At 43.3% G+C, this 19,640-nt stretch overlaps 1 protein-coding gene across 1 annotated transcript in view; it reads left to right on the top strand.

Moving 5' to 3' along the window:
• Positions 1–2,012: 2,012 nt before the first annotated feature.
• The window catches only part of ZNF827 (zinc finger protein 827), a 128,811-nt gene continuing 111,183 nt past the window's right edge, over positions 2,013–19,640 (top strand). Inside the window, exons 1-3 of the mRNA XM_040967395.1 lie at positions 2,013–2,040; positions 3,203–4,246; positions 14,081–14,253. Of these exons, the coding sequence (XP_040823329.1) occupies positions 2,013–2,040; positions 3,203–4,246; positions 14,081–14,253 (1,245 nt within the window). The remainder of the gene's footprint in view (positions 2,041–3,202; positions 4,247–14,080; positions 14,254–19,640) is intronic.

Below are 19,640 nucleotides of genomic sequence, written 5' to 3'. Positions count from 1 at the left end.
AGAGTGCCTGCTTTGCAGAGTGCTGGTTCTAGGAGATGGAAGGTTGACTGGGGGATGGAGGAACAACCGTTCAGAGCTCACTGGCAGGTGCCGTGTGGAGGGTCCTTTGGCAGCCTGTCTGTGGAACTGCAGACTGGATATAGAGAGATTTGGGGTTCTTGGTTCAGATAGAAGCAAGAGTGTGACTTTGATTCAGCAAGTTACCTTTAATATATTCAATCTTCTTCATCAAGTGACAAGACTGGACGTACATGTGTAACTTTTTGTGACTCTTAAAAACCTGATTTTCTTAACCTTTGTAGATGGCCTTACAGCACGCATTGAACACCAGTCTTGATGATCTAAAAGTATTTGATTTTGAATTTTTAATTTTTCTGTTTATTCATTTAATAAATCTCAATGAAGAACTAAGAAGAGCTATTCAACTGACTCTTACTGTAACACTTTTTAAATCTTTTATGCTTCTTACTATTTATAGTATAGTACCCATGTGATTCTCTTGTAGGCTAAGATGTTTAAACTGAAATCAAGAAAAGTGGCTTGCCAAAGTAACATAAAATTAGCCCCATTGTTGAACTTGATGTTGACTGCTTGACGTTTGGTAGAAAGCAGCCCTAAGAGAAGCTACTGGGGAGATGAGTTCAAGGTCACTGCCAATTTCAGGAAAGATGAAAAATGTAGAAATCGAGTGGGGAGAAGGAAATGTGGCAAATCACAAAGAACCCGACTGTTTTTTAACAGAGAAAATTCAATTTTATCTGTTTTTCCTCCACAAATTCCATTTGATATTTTACATTTTCTTGATAACTTAATAAAGAATCTAGGGAAGGAGTTGCAGAACTTGAGCTTAGTTCTGAACGAGAATTTGTCATTTGTGACATTTCTTTTCTAGGTGGCTTGGGAAGATCAATGTATTAGCTTGTAGTTCATGCATTACTAGTTCTAGCAATTTCTATTCTGAAAAGAAACAGCATGTTACATAGGAAAACTTGGCTCAGTAGGAATGTTGCTTGATTCCTGCACATTATTGAACTGTGCCAGAGACCTGTCACTGTGCAAGACACAGCATGGAATCTGTGTATAGTGAAACACCCTCCGTGCCCTTGAGAAGAGAAGCCAACACTAGGCATATACTTTAGGGTGATATGCAGTCAGGATCAACAAAGCAAGAGACTGTTGGCTCTGCATTCCAGACACAGAATCTGGCTGCTTCTCTCTACCTATGGGCACCTGAGCTTAACACCATCATCCTCGCCTTTTGACTTTTCTCCCCACCTCCCTCACTGCTCCCACCCCGCCCCCACAAACAGATTCCGTGTGGGAAATGACCATCAGAACAGTCCTTTGATAAAGTAAGTGTCCACATCGCATCACTCCCCTGCCCAGCACTCTTAGGGGGTTCCCAGTTTCCCCAAGACCTATCAGTAGATCAGAAAGTCCTACAGAGCTATATAACCACCCTACAACGTGTGCTCATGTCCATTTACACACTGCTTCCCGCTCTGCTCTGTCCATCACCCCCTCATACCATTCATCTGCACTGGCTTTCCTGTCCCACAGACATAACAGGCTTGTTGTTTACACACAATTGCATGGGCAGCCCCTCACTTCTTTCAAGTCTTTGCTTAAATTTCATCACTCCAGTAAAGCCCCATCCTAACCAATCCATCTCAAGTGCTTCTTTTTTATCTGTTAGCCTCAGTCACCCTTGTCCTGCTTTATATTTTTTCTGTGTCAGTTACTAATTTATTGAATTATTTTAACATCTGTCCTCCTCCGCTGGAATGTAAGCTTCAAGAAAACAGTGTCTTTGCTTTGTTTCGTGTTCAGGTTAGTACAGCGTCTGGGCTGCTGCAAGTTCTCCCTGCCTATCTGTTGGGAGAGGGAATGAGTGTGTAAGGAGAGATGAAATCTGACTGGGTGAACAAGAGAGAGTTGAAGGACAGAACTTGTGAGCTGGATATGCTAGGCTGAGTAGGCATGGCTGCTTGGCTTTTCCTTTGTCTCTGAAAATGGAGACAGAAAATACCCAGAGCAAAGGTAGAGCACCTGCAGTGACAATCCCCAGCTGGTGCTGGGGAGTGGGAGTGGTGGTCACTGAATGAATGTCTAGAGGAGACTCTTCATGAAGTGAGTGAACACATTCCCAGTGATAAGATGGCAAGGGGGTTGATGATTGGAATGGGAGACTCTCAAGCTAAGTAGCTTGCATAATGCGGGGAGGAGATAGTGTCACAGTAAGCTATCAGTAATAGGGGTGGTGTTTGCTAATGAGATCTGTATTTTCTAGAGTGGTTGACAGTTTTCAAACCATGGCCTCATTACAGTGGTTGGAGGGGGTTATACAACAATCATCCACATTGTTTGCAAACTTTTTTTGAAAAATAAGTTGCATTTTACTTTGGAGAAATGGATTCTGAAGCCAAATAAGTGCCTTGCTTCAGGTCCTGGAGTTAGAAAATAGCAAAGTGGCTTCCTAACTACTTGCATCTCATGGTCAGAATTTTCCTGTTTGGCCAATCTACCTCTAATTCATTTTTTTAATATTTAAAAAAGATTTATTATTTGGATGGCAGAATAGCAGAGAGAGGGGGAGAGACAGAGAAATAGAGTTCTTCCACCTGCTAGTTTACTTCCTGAAAGACCTCAGCAGCCAGGGCTGGGCCAGGCTGAAACAAGGAGCCCAGAGCTCCATCCAGGCCTCTCACATGGGTAAGGGGCCCAAGTACTTGGGAAGTCATCTACTGCTTTCCTGGCTGCATTAGCAAGAAAACGGAGCCACCAGGACAGGAATCAAGATTCTGATAAAATACTCAACATACCCTGCTGTTCTTTCCTTTAAAACAAACTTCTTTCCATTTTTGCCACTTATGGCAAATAGCTCCTTTTTTGCATCCAGCCTCTTCTTGTCTCATACATTCTCATCTTCCCCTCTTTTGCCAAGCAGCATACCTGGACTATTATTGGAAGATCTCATGTATGCACTGTGTGGGGGTGCTGTTACCCTTGTCTGGGTAGTGTGTTTCTGCCAAGTGTGTTTGATTCAGTATCTGACCATCTCCTCATGATGTTGCTGCCTGTCATTCTTTCAGTTCTTGGGTTAGTAGGGAAGAGAAGGCAGGTCGGTAGCTCTGGGGATGCGTCTTTGGGGTTTTTTATTGCCTACTGTGGGAGTAAACTTGATGTTCTTATTTCCCCCCAGATGTTAGTAGGCAGGAAGAGGCCGAGGGAGAACTCAGTGAAGGAGAACATTGGTATGGAAACTCTTCCGAGACACCGTCAGAAGCTTCCTATGGGGAAGTCCAGGAGAACTATAAGTTGTCCCTGGAGGACCGGATCCAGGAGCAGTCCACATCCCCGGACACCTCCTTGGGAAGTGCGACTCCCAGCAGCCACACCTTGGAACTGGTGGCCCTCGACGGTGAGGTCCTGAGAGACTCCCTGCCATGTCAAGACCACCCTTCACCTGGAGTGTCATCTTTGTGCGATGATGACCCCCCAGGTGCCAACAAGCCCTTGAGCAGCAACTTGAGGCGGCTGTTGGAGGCCGGTTCCCTGAAACTTGAGGCCACAGCCACGGCCAATGGCAGAGTGGAGTCCCCTGTCAACGTTAGCACGAATCTCTCCTTTTCCCCGCCGGCCCACCATGCCCAACAGCTCAGTGTTCTGGCCCGGAAGTTGGCTGAGAAGCAGGACCAGAACGACCAGTACACTCCAAGTAGCCGTTTTCTATGGAATCAAGGTAAGTGGTTGCCAAACTCAACCACCACCTGCGGCTTGTCCCCAGACTCAGCCATCCTCAAACTGAAGGCTGCGGCCAACGCTGTGCTGCAGGATAAATCCCTCAGCAGGACAGAGGACACCCTGCGCTTTGAGTCCTTCTCCTCCCCCTTCAGCTCCCAGTCCGCCAGCTCTACCTTGGCAGCTCTGTCCAAGAAGGTCAGCGAGAGAAGCTTGACCCCCGGTCAGGAGCACCCGCCTCCTGCCAGCTCCTTCCTTTCCCTGGCCTCCATGACCTCCTCGGCGGCCCTTCTCAAAGAGGTAGCGGCAAGGGCCGCCGGCAGCCTTCTGGCCGAGAAGTCCTCTCTGTTGCCTGACGATCCTCTCCCGCCACCGCCTTCGGAGAAGAAGCTTGAGAAAGTGACCCCGCCACCTCCACCGCCACCTCCACCACCGCCGCCGCAATCCTTGGAATTATTGTTACTCCCAGTTGCTAAGGGGAGAGTATCCAAGCCCTCCAGCTCAGGTATGGCATCTTTTCTTTCAATCATCATCTAAAAGTGTGTTTTCCTTTTTTAATTGTCCACTGCCGTGTCTTATTCATCGACTTTTCCGTTTGGGGTTCTCTTCTGATCTGAGGCAGGGGTGAAAAAAAAAATAAAGCAAACACAACCAAATACTTTAAGTAAGCAGTGTAGCCGTCTTTCATGTGTGTGTTACGCAAAGGCTTCACAAATAGTTTCATTTTTGAAAGGTAATGAATAATCTTAAAGCGGTTCAGTATTCCCTCCCTTTCATATGCATTTTTTTTCCTTACCAAGTTCAGGCTGGGTCCATACAAGGTATATTTAATGGGGGAAGATCAAAGCATCTTTGTCATGGAGCGTGTGGCACTCCCTGAACAAGGAAGGAAAAAAAAACACACTGCTTTTGAAATAGTGGACAAGGGACAGTCCACCCTCCCGCTGCCTCCATCACAAATGGACTTTTGTGTAATCAGTAACTGCTCTGTCCTAATTTATCATCGTACATCCTTTGCTGCCAGCATTTTTATGACTTTTTTTTTCTTTTTGGTGAAATATGAGGCTTTTTCATTTGCCCTATCCTAAGATAATTCCTTGTCATCTAAGAAGTCTAAAAAATATTGTCCCTCACACATATTCAAAGCCTTTCTTGTCGCTGCTTTATTTTATTCAAATCCAATCAGAGTTTGAAAGAATGTGGAAAATCTGAGTCACAAGTCTCTCTAGTGGAGATAGTCCTTCCAAGGGAGAAGTCGCTGTCGTATAGAGCCTTGGCTTTCACAGTTGTTCCACTGGGGGAGAAAGTCATTTCAGTACTGTCTTGTACTGAATTGCTCTAACACATTCCTGGGGCTGGATGGATGTGTGTGGTTTCCAATGTCTCTTTAGAATATCCTGCCAGACTGGAACAAGGAGTGGGCTCTGTGTGCCCCCATCAGTATAAACACTGCCATTGTGAATGTCTAGCCAATCTTTGATGATCTGCAGCAACTATTGATGGAGAGCTCTCCGGATGGCACATATGTGACCGAACAATCATCACCAACATCCCTTTGTTGCCTTTATGATAATTTCCATTACAATTGTTGAGTGAGCTCAATGCAGTATTTATAATTACTTTACAGTTTGTGGAAACAGCATGATAGAATATAGAAGATAGATCGCTGGGGCTTTTGTGTCTCTGAGTAATCCAAGCCATTCCACTTGAGCGTTCGTGTAGTGTCGGTGAGACTCTGAAATGTGTATCAGTTCTGCATTTCATTTCTCATTTCTCACCTGCCATCTGGTGAAACAAGGAGAGAAATGGCTAAAATTAATAACCAAGGGAACTGGATAATTTTTACAATGGAATAAAGCTCTGCTAAGCAACATAAATTTCATTTAGAGATAGCAGCAGAAAGAGGAGTATGGCTAAATAAAAATATTTTATAAGTAATCTCTATGTTTAGTTACTGAGAAAATGTATGATTGTTTACATACAAATTCATCTGGACATTAGTTCCTTAGGAAAGCCCATCCAAGATTAATAATAAGCCTTAGTTATCCAAAGACCTGGAAAGAAGTGACTGACTGAAGGCCGCACATTATACGGACTTAGTCATTGGCTATGGTTGTACATAATTGTTGCACGTAAAAAGATGAGAAGGAAGTCATGAGCTCCTGGAGATGCAAAGACTTTTTGTTTGATTGTAGGATATGTAACCTTGGAAAAAGATGTGATATCTTTTTGGTTTAATGCTATGCTGACATCTCAACCAACTTTAATATGGGAGAGGTATAAAAATTGTGTTTTCTTTTTACTGAATTTTGTTGATTCTGTTGCTGAAACACGTACTATTTTAACCAGAGGGTGTTTAAGATGTTCAGATTGGAACAAGAAAGACAAAGCATTGGCTTGTACTTCAGGTTTCTCTCCCATTTTCTACACATCTATGTTCACAATCCAAGGCATGATGAAGCAGAGCTATATCAGAGTAATTATTTAAAAAATCATTTATTTTGTAAAAATTTGTACAAGAAGAAAGATTACTTGCAAAGAAAAACATGACAGCCCTAACCTCTTTTACTTTAAAAAAAAATACCCAATGTGTCTACATAGAAGCTTGCTAAAACCAAGTTCTGTTTATTAGTGCATGGATTGGAATTGAGACCATAGGATGCCTGTGCTTTTTCAGCAATCAGACCTGCCCTTTCCCGGCAGCCTGACTTAACCTGTTCTGGGTTAAGAACGGATTCACAGAATATCTAGTTCCTTCACTTTGTATTGTGGAGATGTGATTTGGTGACACTCAGGATCACTGTGCTTGGAATCTGAGGATTGGAAGGAAGCATGAACCTTCTCCATCTGTTCTCACCTCTCCCACTTCCAGGCACTGTGTGCTGGCTTCAGGGCAGCCTGGAAGCTGGATTGAGATTTAACTTGCTTTCATGTCAAGTGCAAAATAGGAACGTGGGGAAAGCCATCACCCGTGTTTCTGAACTTTGCTTATTATGATTTTTCCCCTATTAGCTTAGAGGAAATAGTATAATTCACAATGGATAGGTAGACTGGCTTCTCTCAGCAGGAACGAGTTTCTGTTAGACAATGACTTCAATAAACAAATAATCACTGAAAACACATAAACTAACAACAACAACAACAAAACTCCCCACAAATTTAGACTATATGCCGTCTGATTTCAAACAGGGCTTAGATTTTTTCAAAAGTTATTTTCCCCAAATGTTGCAAAAAGGGTATAGAAAGAGATGTGTGCTGGAAAAGCTAATCCTGTCTTGAGCAATTTAACACCAGCATGTCTTTGACCTTCTTTAGGTCAAGAGAAGTCCAAACCATGGGGGAACAGTGTCTTTCAGGTCTGGCCTTATTCTTCTTTTCTGAACAGAATTCCGTTGTTGCCAGGTCTTGGTGTATTTAATTCCTTAAGAAGTCCACCCCTGGATAGCCTTTTTGCCCTGCAAGAGAGATGTGACTCGGGGATTTGCAGGGGGGGATGGAGAAGGTTTCTTTCATGTGACCCTGCATCCCCAGCACATGCAGCACCACTCCTCTGAAAGGGGACACGAAAGAGGGAAGATGATGTCCGTTTGCTATAAAGATAAATGTCACACATTGACTCAATTCTCTTTGAAGCTGCTGTGCTGTGGCAGCTAAGAATAAAATAAATGGTTTTTATTTTTAAGACAAAGTTTCTTGTAGAAGACCAGCAAAAGGCCCTAATGCCAGGATCCCAGTTGAAAGGATTAACAGGGAGAGTTCCAGAAAGAGGAACCCCCAAAGCTTCTACTTGTACTGGGTCTAGTTTTAAAGGCTTGGAAGCAACCTGGTCCCATACAGCAGAGAGCTGAAAGTCTTTCTTGGGGCCAAACCCAGGGGATTTCAGCCTGCTGTTATCTTTCATGTGTATATGATACTATTTAAATGACTGTAATGTCCATGAAGCCCAGAGAGGGAAATAACCTCCTCTGACACTCCCAACAAGTTCATGGTGATAATACCCTTCGTCTGAAAATGACCAAATGCGTGAACTTGCTTAGAAAATTCGCTTTCCAGCCATAATTCAGAACTGTCCCTGATCTCAGTCATTTTTTTTTCCCAGTGACTTAATCTTGGGCTGACTATAGCTATTGCATGTCTGTTAGTTTTATTGAATGCTAATTAGCTGCTAAAAGATGTATTGATCATGTCAACCACAATAACAATGTAGTGTTTGTTGTTATGGTTGTTGTCCTGAAGTACATTTCAGAGACATGCCCAAGACTTGTTTCTAAACGATGTTAAGGCCATACAAATGGTTACGAGGGAAGGGCGAGGGGTCAGTCCAGACATGTGAATAGATCCAAAGCCGGAATACTATGGATGCTCACTCGAGTCACCTGGCATATTGAGTTCCTTGTTTCCATTTGATAAGGTCTGTGGCAAAAACCACCAGTTTGCAAATTACCCCGGCTTGCTGCAGATTTCCACTGAGGGACTAACAATGGAAAATTGCTTCTTTCAAAAATCTACAAAAGAATTACATTGATTTAAAAAGATGTAGCCCTGAGTTAAAGCAGCTAATCTGGGCTCTTTATGTTTTTAGCCTAGCACAGTTTTCTCTCGGTCACTTAGGGGAGTTATGTGTAGACCACGAGGTAGAAGAGCAGATGGGCAGCTGAGGTTGATTCTGGCACCACTGAGTAGCACCAAGCCTTCAGACATCTCAGCTCAGTTCAGTTTCCTCATCTGTAAACTGAGCTGGTCTGTGTTTCTAAGGTTCCCTCTTGCTTTCAAACTCCTTGCTTTTGCTTCTTACTTCTTCACTCTTTTTAAACAACTAGCTCACAGAAAACATTTTTCTCCCCTGTATTTTTGAATTACATGTGTTGTTTCTTCCAATTTACTCTCAAGCCTGCCTTTCTTTAGGCAGGTCTTGTCTGTCATAAATAGTTCAACATATATCATTGTACTTTGTTAATGATGTAGGCGCACACCGTGAATTTTTCATGCATGCTGCTTGAAGTTAATTTTTGGAAGTAGCTGGGGATAAGTACATGGGCATGCACCTGCTTATCCATCTAGTCACTGAAGATGTGTATGGTGTGTACTTGTTTATGCAAAGCATACAATCTTAGACCAACACTAGTTCCTTTGGGGCTTACTAGCAGCCCCCTTCCTTGCTAACATCATTTCCTTCCATTTCCAGACCTCGTTTCATTTTTTTCCAACCCTTTTCACTTATTTTCATTGAAGTCTAACATACATTTATTGAGTCGTATGTTGAAGCTGGCGCTCTCCTGGGTACCAGCGACACACAGGTGAATAAAGACGTGCAGGCTCTGGCTGAGCCATTTCCCTGCTGCGCTGTCTTCTCTCCTGTCTCTTCCGTCTGTTTCTCCTTCTGAGCTAATGTGGCCATGAGCCTTTGGCTGAGCCAGATAACAGCCCAACAGCACAATGCACCCTTCCGTCTCTTCCCAGGGCTCCAGTGACAAGCTACCATGTTGGGCCCAGCCCTGAGCTGTGCATTTATTGTGTGATTCAGCTATTTAGATTTGCATTTGCTCTGCTGCTTTTATTAAAAGGCAGAGTTTTCTGTCTCCAAGGGTCTGTTCAGAGTTTGTCATCTTTCCTACTGCTGAACTGTCTTCTACTACGTATAGCTTCCATTTACTGGGGGAAAGGTATTCTGCACACATTCATTACTCCTTTTGTTTCAATAGTGTTAGTGTCCATGAAGAGAATATGTTGTCTCCGAAGGAGCAAAGTGGCAGCTCTCCATCCCACTGAGTCTTCTTGAATTTGGTGCAATTGCGTTCTGCCTGCAGTGACACTAACTACTAACTAGTTATTTACTTGGAGGAAGATATCTGTCAGGCGCTTGTGAACCAGGTAAAATTATGACCACTGCAGTCTGTATTACTGCAAGAATGTGTGGTTCATTTTGCGGATGTGGTCATGTTTCCTTAGGCTCTAAATTAGAGTGAAATGTACAGCTGTCAGTTCCCTGAAAATAGTTTGGCACACAAAATAGAGTGCATCCTGACTTCCCCCCCTGCTCTAACGTCGCTAGCAACCCCTGTGCACGTGGAGGGTGTCCTACTAAAATAGTGCAATGCTTTCTTGACTGCAGAAAGATGCAAATGTTACCAGCAGAGCTTACTGGCCAAATTTGGATACTCGTCATTTTACTGTGATTATTTTCTCATTGGGGCCTATCTTCTTTTCTTGACATGAAGTTAAAATTTAAAAAAAGCTTATATTTTTAAGGATTTATTTATTTATTTATTTTGGAAGGTGGAATTGTAGAGACAGAGAGTGATCTTCCACGCACTGGTTTACTTTCCAAATGGCTGTCACAGTAGAAGCTGGGCCAATCTGTAGCAGGGAGCCAGGAACTTCTTCTGGGTCTCCCACATTAGTGCAGGAACTCAAGGACTTGAGTCATCCATCCTCCACTGCTTTCCCAGACCACTAAGCAGGAAGCTGAAGTGGAAGTGGAGCAGCCAGATCTTGAACTGGCCTCGCATGTGGGATGCCAGCACCACAGCTAGTGGATTAGCTTGCTTCACTGCTACATTGGACCCTAATTTTTGCTTATTTTTATTTTTATTTTATTTTATTTTGTGAGAGCAGTTATAGCTGCTTGGTCACGTTTATAGCATTTGGTCTCTCTTCATTGTGAGACTTCTAAATTTTTTTTCTTCATTCAATTTGAGGGCATAATTCATATACATGTGGGTATCAATGAACACTAACAAAGGGTAAACTACTATCCTGGGTTGAATGTAGTGTGTTCTGTCAGCACATATGAAATACAGAATCAATGATTAAGATGGGGACTGGGGTTTTAAAAAGAAGAGGAGGCATACTGATCACATTTTAGACAAGGCAAGGTGCTAGATTTCAGCTAATTTTTAAAAAAATTTGAATATTTATTAATTTATTAAAAGGTAGAATGACAGAGAAGAATCTTTGTCTGCTTGGTCACTCCCAACATGTATGTGTGCACAAAAAGAGAGAAAGAGAGAGAGAAAGATTCTTTCATGTGCTGGTTCATTCTTCAAGTCTCTGCAGTGGGTGGTGCTGGGCTAGGTCAGGCAGAATCTGGGAACTTGAAACTCTATCCGGGTCTCCCAGTAGGGCGGAGGGGATCCAGGTACTTTGACCCTCACCTGTTGCCTTCCCAGACTCATTTGCAGGAAGTCTACTGGAAGTGGAGCAGCCAGGATTTAAAGAACCAGTGCTTCAATTTGTCCCAAGAAGTGGCTTACCCAGAGTCTCACACCAGATCCTTTTCTTTTTAAATAACCTTCTATAGTGAGTCATGAATTGTCAGAACGGAAGACGTTATCTTAGTTTTTGCTCCTTATTTCTAACAAATAAGGTATTTTCAGATTTCAAACATGAGAACCACCTGCTGAAGACGAAGGAGCAGTGGCAGCTTGTTTGTGTCTGTCTGATTACTTCTGATGTCCTTACAACCCAAACTAGACATCCTCAGCATCACCCCGCCTGCTCTGGCATGTGACAGTAACCCCACTGAGCCCTGACTCTGTCCTTCCTCTCAGATCTACTGTTCACTGGTGTGTGGTCTTTGTAAGAGCAAGAATCCAGGGTGGAGGAGATGGCAAGGAAGGAGAGATGAGAAGCAAAATTGGGACCAGCGCTCCAGATCAGTAGAAGCAGCCAGCAAAAACAAACAGCACGAAAGCTGCAGGAGGTTAACCAGCACGCTTGCCTATAGGTCTGTGCGAGGCGTGATCACAAAGTAAAAGGAAACTCAATGCTCCCCCTCGCCCATCACGGTAACAAATACTTGTGGTACACTATCACAGTAGTGTAAGAATTTTCACTAGGTAGAATTTTCAGATATGGAGGATTTATTTTTAGCTGGAACAGTCTTTCTCAAGTTGCATAGTAAAGCTAACCATTATCACTTCATTTGTTTATTTGAAAGAGAGAGAAAGTGTCTTATATCTGCTGTTTTATCCCCCAAACACCTGTAACAGCCAGGGCTGGGCCAGGCTCAAGCCAGAAACTCATTTTGGATCTCCCATGCGGGTGAAAGGGACTCACTCGAATCATCATCTGCTGCCTTCCAGGGGTGTTAGCAGGTAGCTAAAGACCAGTCTCCCTGATAGGGGATTTGGTCTTCTCAAGTGGCATCTTAATGGTTGGGACAAACACCTGCTCCCCACATCACTTACACCTGTATTAGTGGAACTGCATCTTTAAAATGCTTTAACCTTTCAGGGTTCCATCCATTAGTTTAAGTGATCCTTTGTATATAAAAACCCAATCAGCTCGATAAATAAATAATGAGATTATTTTAAAGTATATACTCAGGAAGATTTTCTCTTAAATGGTAAAAACAAACTGTATATTTAAAAAATCCAAATAGTACGGAAGAATATAATGTGAAAACACGAGTTTTCTCCCCTGACTCCTTTTCAATCCCCAAATCTTTTAACCACAACTGCTTAGGAGCTTCTTGGGTATGATTCCAGAAAGTGTTCTTGCAATTAAAAGGAATTCAGTTTTCATTTAGTCATACCATTCTTCCTACACTGTCCTTTTTTTCTCTCAAATATTTGAAAGCAAATCCCAGTTATCACACCTGGTTGGTTCTGAATACACACACACACACACACACACACACACACACACATCTGTAACAGATAAAGAAGTAAGGACTTTAAAATAAAATGCCCACAGTTCTCTTATTGCATCTAACAAGAACATGATTTTATGGACTGTCTGGATTTAATGGCATTTCCTTAATTATTGTAATTTTTTAAAATAGTTTTCTTCACAATCAGGTAAGCATCACAGCTTAAATTTGTTTCGTGTATTCCTTAAGTCTCTCTCTTCTCTCTCTCTCTCTCTCTCTCTCTCTTTCTCTCTTTTTAAATCCATAATCCCTTCCCTTTTTGAAATGCCATTTGTGTCGAAGAAACTGGGTCATTTGTCTTGGGGAATTCCCACACACTAGATTTGGCTGATTCCATCCCCAGGATATGTTTCACACTTTTTTTTTGATCACCTGTGTTTCCAATAAACTGCGTTATATAAAGACTTGATTAAAATTGTATGAGGCTATTTCACCCATGGCACATCAGAAGGCTCATGACGTTCTGCTTTTACTGATGATACTCATCAACAGTTTTAGGTGTTGTCAGCTTGATCCATCCTTTACAACCAGTCCCTATCAGTCTTTCACTGAATACTTTTAGCAGCCATTGGTTCTCTTGTTTTAGGAAGCAAAAAGTAGAATCACCCTGGACCCATGGTTTTGTATTTTGCTTTGTCCACTAACTCTAATATTTTGGACATGTTTTCATGACAGCATCTGTATAGACTTTGTTCATTTTTCAAGCTCACTTCTTATATTTTATGTTATGAATGTATCACAACTCCTTGAAACAGGTCAGAAACAATTTCTGATTCCTCCTGATGAAGAAAAAAATTGTCTAAATCTTCATGTCTACTAGAGTTTATTCTTTATTTCTCCAAATTGCGGGAGTTCAAGTAGCACAGAGCAATACAAGTTTAGCAATACAATGCGGCTCCAGAGATCGTTGCCTTTTGAGTCTTGTGCTTCAAGGAGGGCGTAGATTTGTTTGTATTCCAGAAAAATTGAATCATGTGTGGTGGCCTACTGCAGATCTTCCCGAGGCAGCGCACAGGAGATCGACTTCATTGCACAGGAGACAGCACCAACCGTTAGTGACCAAGGGACGGAAACAACACAGTAACATACCTTGACTTTAAGACCCCCTTCCTCCCCCAATCGCTCGATTGGCAGCAGCATCTGCTCAAGCCACCAGCTAACAAGTCGCTGGAGGGATCCTGAAATGTGTGTTCACTGGAGCCCAGGGTGTGAGGTTGACCACAGCTGTTTGGTTTTCAGTGAAGAACTGTGGTATTCTGTCCCACTTGGTTTGTCTTTATTTCTTGCCGTTTCAAATTGAGGAGCTCAGATATGGAATTAGGTCTGTGACTTTCCCTCAAGAAGCAAAGCCTCTGGATTCAGGATCTTTTGACCATGCATGGTGCCTGCACATAAGGAGAGCCCAGCCAAGGGAAGTCCTTTTGGGGACGTTTCCAAGGTAATGGATGGCTTTGGGAAGGAAGACTTTCACAAGGTGGCCCAATGAGGCCACCTTGTTGGAAAACAGGACCCAAATGGAAGATATTTGGTGAATGCGGGTTTCTACTTAAGGAGAATGAATCACAAAGCTTCGCAGGGATAAAATCTTGGAATTGCAAAGAAAAAGACCCTCAAATCACTTTTACTGCAATGAAGGTGCAAAGTACCTTTTTGTTTTTCTTAATGTTTCTTTCTCCTTCTTCCAAGCCTCTGAAGAGGAAAGCGGGAAGCCTTTCCAGTGTCCAATATGTGGTTTGGTTATAAAAAGGAAGAGTTACTGGAAGCGACACATGGTGATTCACACAGGCTTAAAAAGCCATCAGTGTCCGCTCTGTCCATTCCGGTGTGCTCGCAAGGACAATCTCAAATCTCACATGAAGGTAAGCCACCCGGGGACCTGCTTCACTCAGAAGGCAAGTGCAGCCAGGGCACCTGCACATGGTACGGTGCTGGAGACTTCTCAGCTGAAAGAGGGCGCCAGCAGTGGAGCATGTGCAGGGCAGCACACAGTGTGGCCAAGTAGAATTCACAGTGGAAGGACGTTGGCAAGGGTTCCCTTTATAGGTATTGGTGCCCTTATATGAACAACTGCAACTGGAGGCCATTGAGAATGTTAAGGATCTAAAGTCTTAGTGTAGAAGTGTCCTTTTCCACAGGGGAGCAACAGTTTAACCTGTCCTTGCTTCTGTAAAGCGTTTCTGGAGGAGGAAACGGGGAGGAACAAACCAAATCCAGGAAAAGCCACTGTGTTGATGGCCAGAGAGAGGGCTCTTGGGCCTACCACCCTTCCTGGAAAGGCTCGAGTTCTACCCAGAGACCCTTTATTCCTGTGGGAGGCTTCAGGGGAGCCAGGTTTGTTTCTCAGAACAGACTGAGAGCACTCTTTGAAGCTGTCAGTGTTTGGTCCGTTGTATTTCCACGTTTCCGTTTGCCACACATCCAAGGTCACCATTTTCAATGTCCCGTTAACAGCAGTTGAGGACCTTGTACCTGCCTTAGTCATGTTGCACGCTGACCAGAACTATGTCACTCATACTGGAGAGGAAATGAAACCTAGTCTGATAGAAGCCTTTTTAGCAGACATCGACCCTAAGAATTTAGTCTCAAATGTAAGGAGGAACTCATGAAGCCACAAGAGCATGAGCTTTTCAATTTCATAGACCCAAATTTTCGTTTTATTGTACACTTTATTAGCTAATTAGCTAGTTAGCCTTGTGTAAGTTTACCCAGTTTCCTCATCTTCTCAACCGGGACAGTAGCATTTGCAAGAGCTGTCACTGGTGTTTAAGAAGATGATGTGAGCAGGTATTTGATGGAGTTTATTCATTTATTTTATGGTTTTAATAGAAGATTCTTTTTGTTGGAAAGGCAGATTTACAGAGAGAAGGAGAGACAATTATCTTCCATCCATTGGTTCATTCTCCAAGTAGCTGCAACATAATATCCCACCCGGGTGCAAGGTCCCAAGGACTTGAGCCATCTTCCTCTGCTTTCCTGGGCCATAAGCAGGGAGCTGAATGGGGGGGAAGTGGAACAGCCGGGTTACATATGGGATGTTGGTGCTTGGAGGTGAAGGTTTAGCCAGTTGAGCCATTGAGCCAACCGCAATTTATTCATTTTAAAGCTATCATTGAATGCCTTATAATAGGAATAATTGTGTTTTCATTGATCTTTTCTGTGTGACTTGGCTGCTGATACTGCTTATCAAGTGTGTTCTTTCATGTCATAGGACACACAGGCTATACACTTAATTAAGATAGCAGCTGGTTTCAAAATCTTGAGGTCTAATTCCCCAAACAGATCCGTCATTATTATTAAGAACTCCAGGTCTACCAAAGTCTGACCAGATATAACTGTTCCCGGCTTTAGAAGATTGGAAAAACATTAAATCCATGATGTCATTTGTTTTCTATCATTTGCCTTTTTCTCCTGGGAGGAATGTGCCCTTCCTCTTCAGAATCCATTTCATCAGGAGTTCTGTTGGCTGGATTGGAGTGATCTTGCTTCGGTTTAATTTAGCCCTCCTCCTCCCTTCTCCCCTCTTTCCAAAGTAAAAACTCATGTTTTAAGCGTGCAGAACTGCATTTCATGAGGAGGATGGGACTTTACAATAAAGGCCTTTAAGAGTCACGCTTGTTTAAGTTCCTATGATGTCCTAGGCAATGTTTAGAAATCAAGTCTGGCAAATTTAAAGCTTCAGTGAGCAGAAAACTTGCATCTAGCCCGACACCTTGTAAGCTTGGTTTCAGCTCAGGGTCACTTAAAACAACCTATTTATAAACCCACAGGGGGAAAAAAAGGGCTGGGTTTTCAATAGCGGGAACTGCTGACCCTGAAACTGCCCGGAGCTGAGTGGGGTGCCTTGATGATGTGGACAGTTGGCCTTCACAGCGTAACAGATGAGAGCCGTGAGGGCTCTGCAGGTCATGGGGTCTTAGAATGCTTTCAGAACAAATCAATAACCAGTACAATAAAGCAGTTGTGTGAAATTACCACTTTATTCAAACTCCTGGGGTCCTTACCTGTTGAGTTGTGACTCAAGCTTTTGATGAAAGAAGTGTGAGAGGGGCTCATCCAAGTTCAATGTCATCAAACACCGTACTTTCTTTTTCGTGCTGCTCACCTCACCTGGCACCCTTTTCCTAGAGATCAAATCACTCTTGATTTTATTTTAATTAGACCTGTTTTCATTGCACTAAATCTGGCATGCATAGTCCCTACAGAAACATAAAGGCTGCTCTGTTTTGTGTATGGACTGCTTGAAAGGTGAGGGCCACAGAGCCAAGGTTAAGATGTCCAGCTCTGTGGTCAGAAAAACTTGAACTAAAATCCTGGTTTCACACTTAGAAACTGTGGGATTTTAGAATAAGTCATTTCACCTTTTCAAAAACTCTGTTTCCACTAACACAAACGATAATCGTGCAGTTTATCATGTGGAGTTGTTATGAGAGTTAAATAAGATAATGCACTCCATATGGTGCCCAGCGCAGACACAACATTCAATAAATGTAGCTATTATTGTAAATATACCCCCCAACTGAACATTCATGTTTGCGTTTAGAAATAAGGAAATGGCTTAAGATACTCTAGATCTTCTTCTCTTTTTGTGATATCTCCTGAGTGCTGAGACTTTAGAAAAACCGTAACAAATAAAATATGTATTTCACTCTTAGTCCCGTCATTCAGAAACAGGCACTGCCAAATTGATGTAAATTCTTCTCTAGTGATTAGGTAGATTCGCTTAGGGAGGCTGCCATTCTACTTTTCTGTTCAGTGAATACAGTGTCGAGTAGGGTTCCATGGTGTAATGGTGAGCACTCTGGGCTCTGAATCCAGTGAATACAGTGTCTGCCCATATTGTGTTCCTACTACGTGCCAAGCACTGTGCATTGTTGAAGTCAACCTCTCCTCTACAATATATTGTTGAAATGTTTTTATGACCAGCTGAAGAGAGAGCTGGTCAATGCTTCCAGCTTCCTCAGGATTATTGGAGAGTTCCATTAAGTCTTTTACAACTTTTGTGGATGAGTGAGCACACAGGAATTAAATGTGTAATGCATAAGCAAACAAATTGAACAGAAAGAACTGCTAAGATAAAGAACGTTGGGGAAAAGTATCAGCAAGAAACTGGACAAGAGTCAAGGTGCTGGGCTCTGAGGTCTTGGGTCTGCCTTGCATGGAGTGCTTACCGTCAGGGCCCACTGCCTGCCTGGCCTGGTTCCTAACGGCCATGGAGTAAATGTTTCCCCAAAGTCTGAAATCCCATGGCTCTGGACTACTGCTAGTGCTGCTAAAGTTGGAGTAGTGCCAGGTAGGGGGCTGCAGGTTGTGAAGTGGCCAGAGAGGATGTGGATCCCTGCTTGTGGCCTGTAGAGAATAACTTCTGGGCATTTAGATTAGCACATCATGTTAGTGAACTGAGGAGGACTTAAGAATCAGGCTGAAAAGGATAAAAACCTAACAGCAGAGTGTTCCTCTTGGGAGAGAGACAGGGAGCGATGACCACGGGAGGTAGAGCTAAAATCTCTGTCAACTGCCGAGTGTGTACAGGGAAGAACTTTAGAAACCATGCACGGATGTCACCTATGTCACCTTCTTTTCCTGCCCCAATTAACTTGAACCTTTTCATTCCATTTTCCACGAACTTTTGGAAGTACCCTGGTGTAGTTCCCTTTGGCAACTTGTAGCTCCTGTAAAAATTTTAAGTGCCCAGCTCACCAACACAAAGTTTCAACCTTCTCAGATTTTTCGTCGCTGACTAGAACAAGGCCAGGGGCTAGGTGGGATAGCAGCCACACAGACAACACACACAAGTTCTTCAAGTTCTCCAAGGCTCCCTCTCCACTTAAGAGTTTGGGCCCGTGTGCTGTCTTTTCCTTTTTTTTTTTTTTCTTTCTTCCAGAAGCTGCTTCCCGAGTGAGCTTCTGTTCTTGGATTGGCTCAGCTCTTCTCCTAGGTCAATAGATCTGAGGACACTTATGAAATGGAATCTGCCCCACAGCACTGCTCTGGGGATGCCAGAAGCTCCCTGCCTCGTGACCTTTACCACCTGGTTTCCCGGGCATGGTTATTTTGGCAGCACCTGTCAAGGTCTCATGGGACTCTGACCTTAGGCCCCACAAGGTGACTGCTTCTGTGGCAGCTGCGTTGGAGGAGGTGGCAAGGGAATGTTCTCGATTCTGTGAGAAAGCAAATGGAAACCTCTCAGCTCCAAGGGATGTGAACAGCCAGGGACCAAAGTTGTGTGTCCCCCGTGCCAACCCTTGCCCAGCAACGAAAGGCTTTTTAAGAGTAGCACTTTGCTACAACTGAGTTTAAGACGCTAAGATTGTTCCTGCTGGGGTTGAGGGGGATGGGAATCTCACACTTTGGGGTGTGCAGGATCTCTTGTGGTGTTGTTTTCAGAAAGCCACAGTGGGGTGCTATAGCGACAGGATCTCACCATTAACTTTTAATTTCTTTGCTTTTGTTGGTCACTTCACATTATTTAAAAGTATCTTTTGGCTAGTGAATAATGCTTTTGGATTGCATTCAAAATGCATAAACAGCTGTAGTAAAACTTGCTCCCTTGGACAGGCACTCTGTACAGACGGGCCAGGTGCTGCGGTGGATTAGCAAACTAGCCCTTAACCCTTGAGACCTGGGGTTCAAATCCTGCTCAGATCACCCCCAAATGATGAGGTGTCAGCCTTGTTTTGGTTGGGAATTCATTCCAATCACTTAGGTGCTTGTTTTCTCAGGGCACACAACTCCCCAGATGATTTGGCCCAAATCTACACAATTGGCAGATTCTACTTGAGGAAGGGCCAGTCCTGAAATAGCAGGGTGCAACAGGTCAACGCTGAAGTACATTGGCAGAAATGAATGGGAGAGTTACTAGCCTAGGAGCACCTGCCAGCTCCAAGCCGGCCTCGGGCCAACACGATGATTTCCTCACTTTTTGAAGCACTAAATTTGGTAGTGACGGGAAGAAGAAAGTTGCTCGCAGCTTTTACAGGTATCCTGTGTGTGCAACTGGCATTTCAAAGTCTACATTCTTTCACCGCAGACATTAGAATCCAGAGCTTGATTTTCCAGCCACGTTTGGAAACGTTGGTTTCCTCTTGCCCAGAATACTTGATGAGGGCTAGACCTTGGTTTTGCTCCTCCTTTGCATTCTTCATAGATAATTTTTCTCAGACCACTTCTTCTGGGGGGTCTCCACATCTCTGACAATGAATCAGGAATACCCGGGAGACATTATTTTCTACCTACTTAATTACCTAGG

This window comes from Ochotona curzoniae, unplaced genomic scaffold, assembly GCF_017591425.1.
Source record: "Ochotona curzoniae isolate NIBS_2020 unplaced genomic scaffold, NIBS_Ocur_1.0 scaffold_4506, whole genome shotgun sequence".
Taxonomy (NCBI): Eukaryota; Metazoa; Chordata; class Mammalia; order Lagomorpha; family Ochotonidae; genus Ochotona; species Ochotona curzoniae.
The sequence above is the reverse complement of the archived record's forward strand: the minus strand, read 5'-3'. Positions and strand labels throughout refer to the sequence as shown.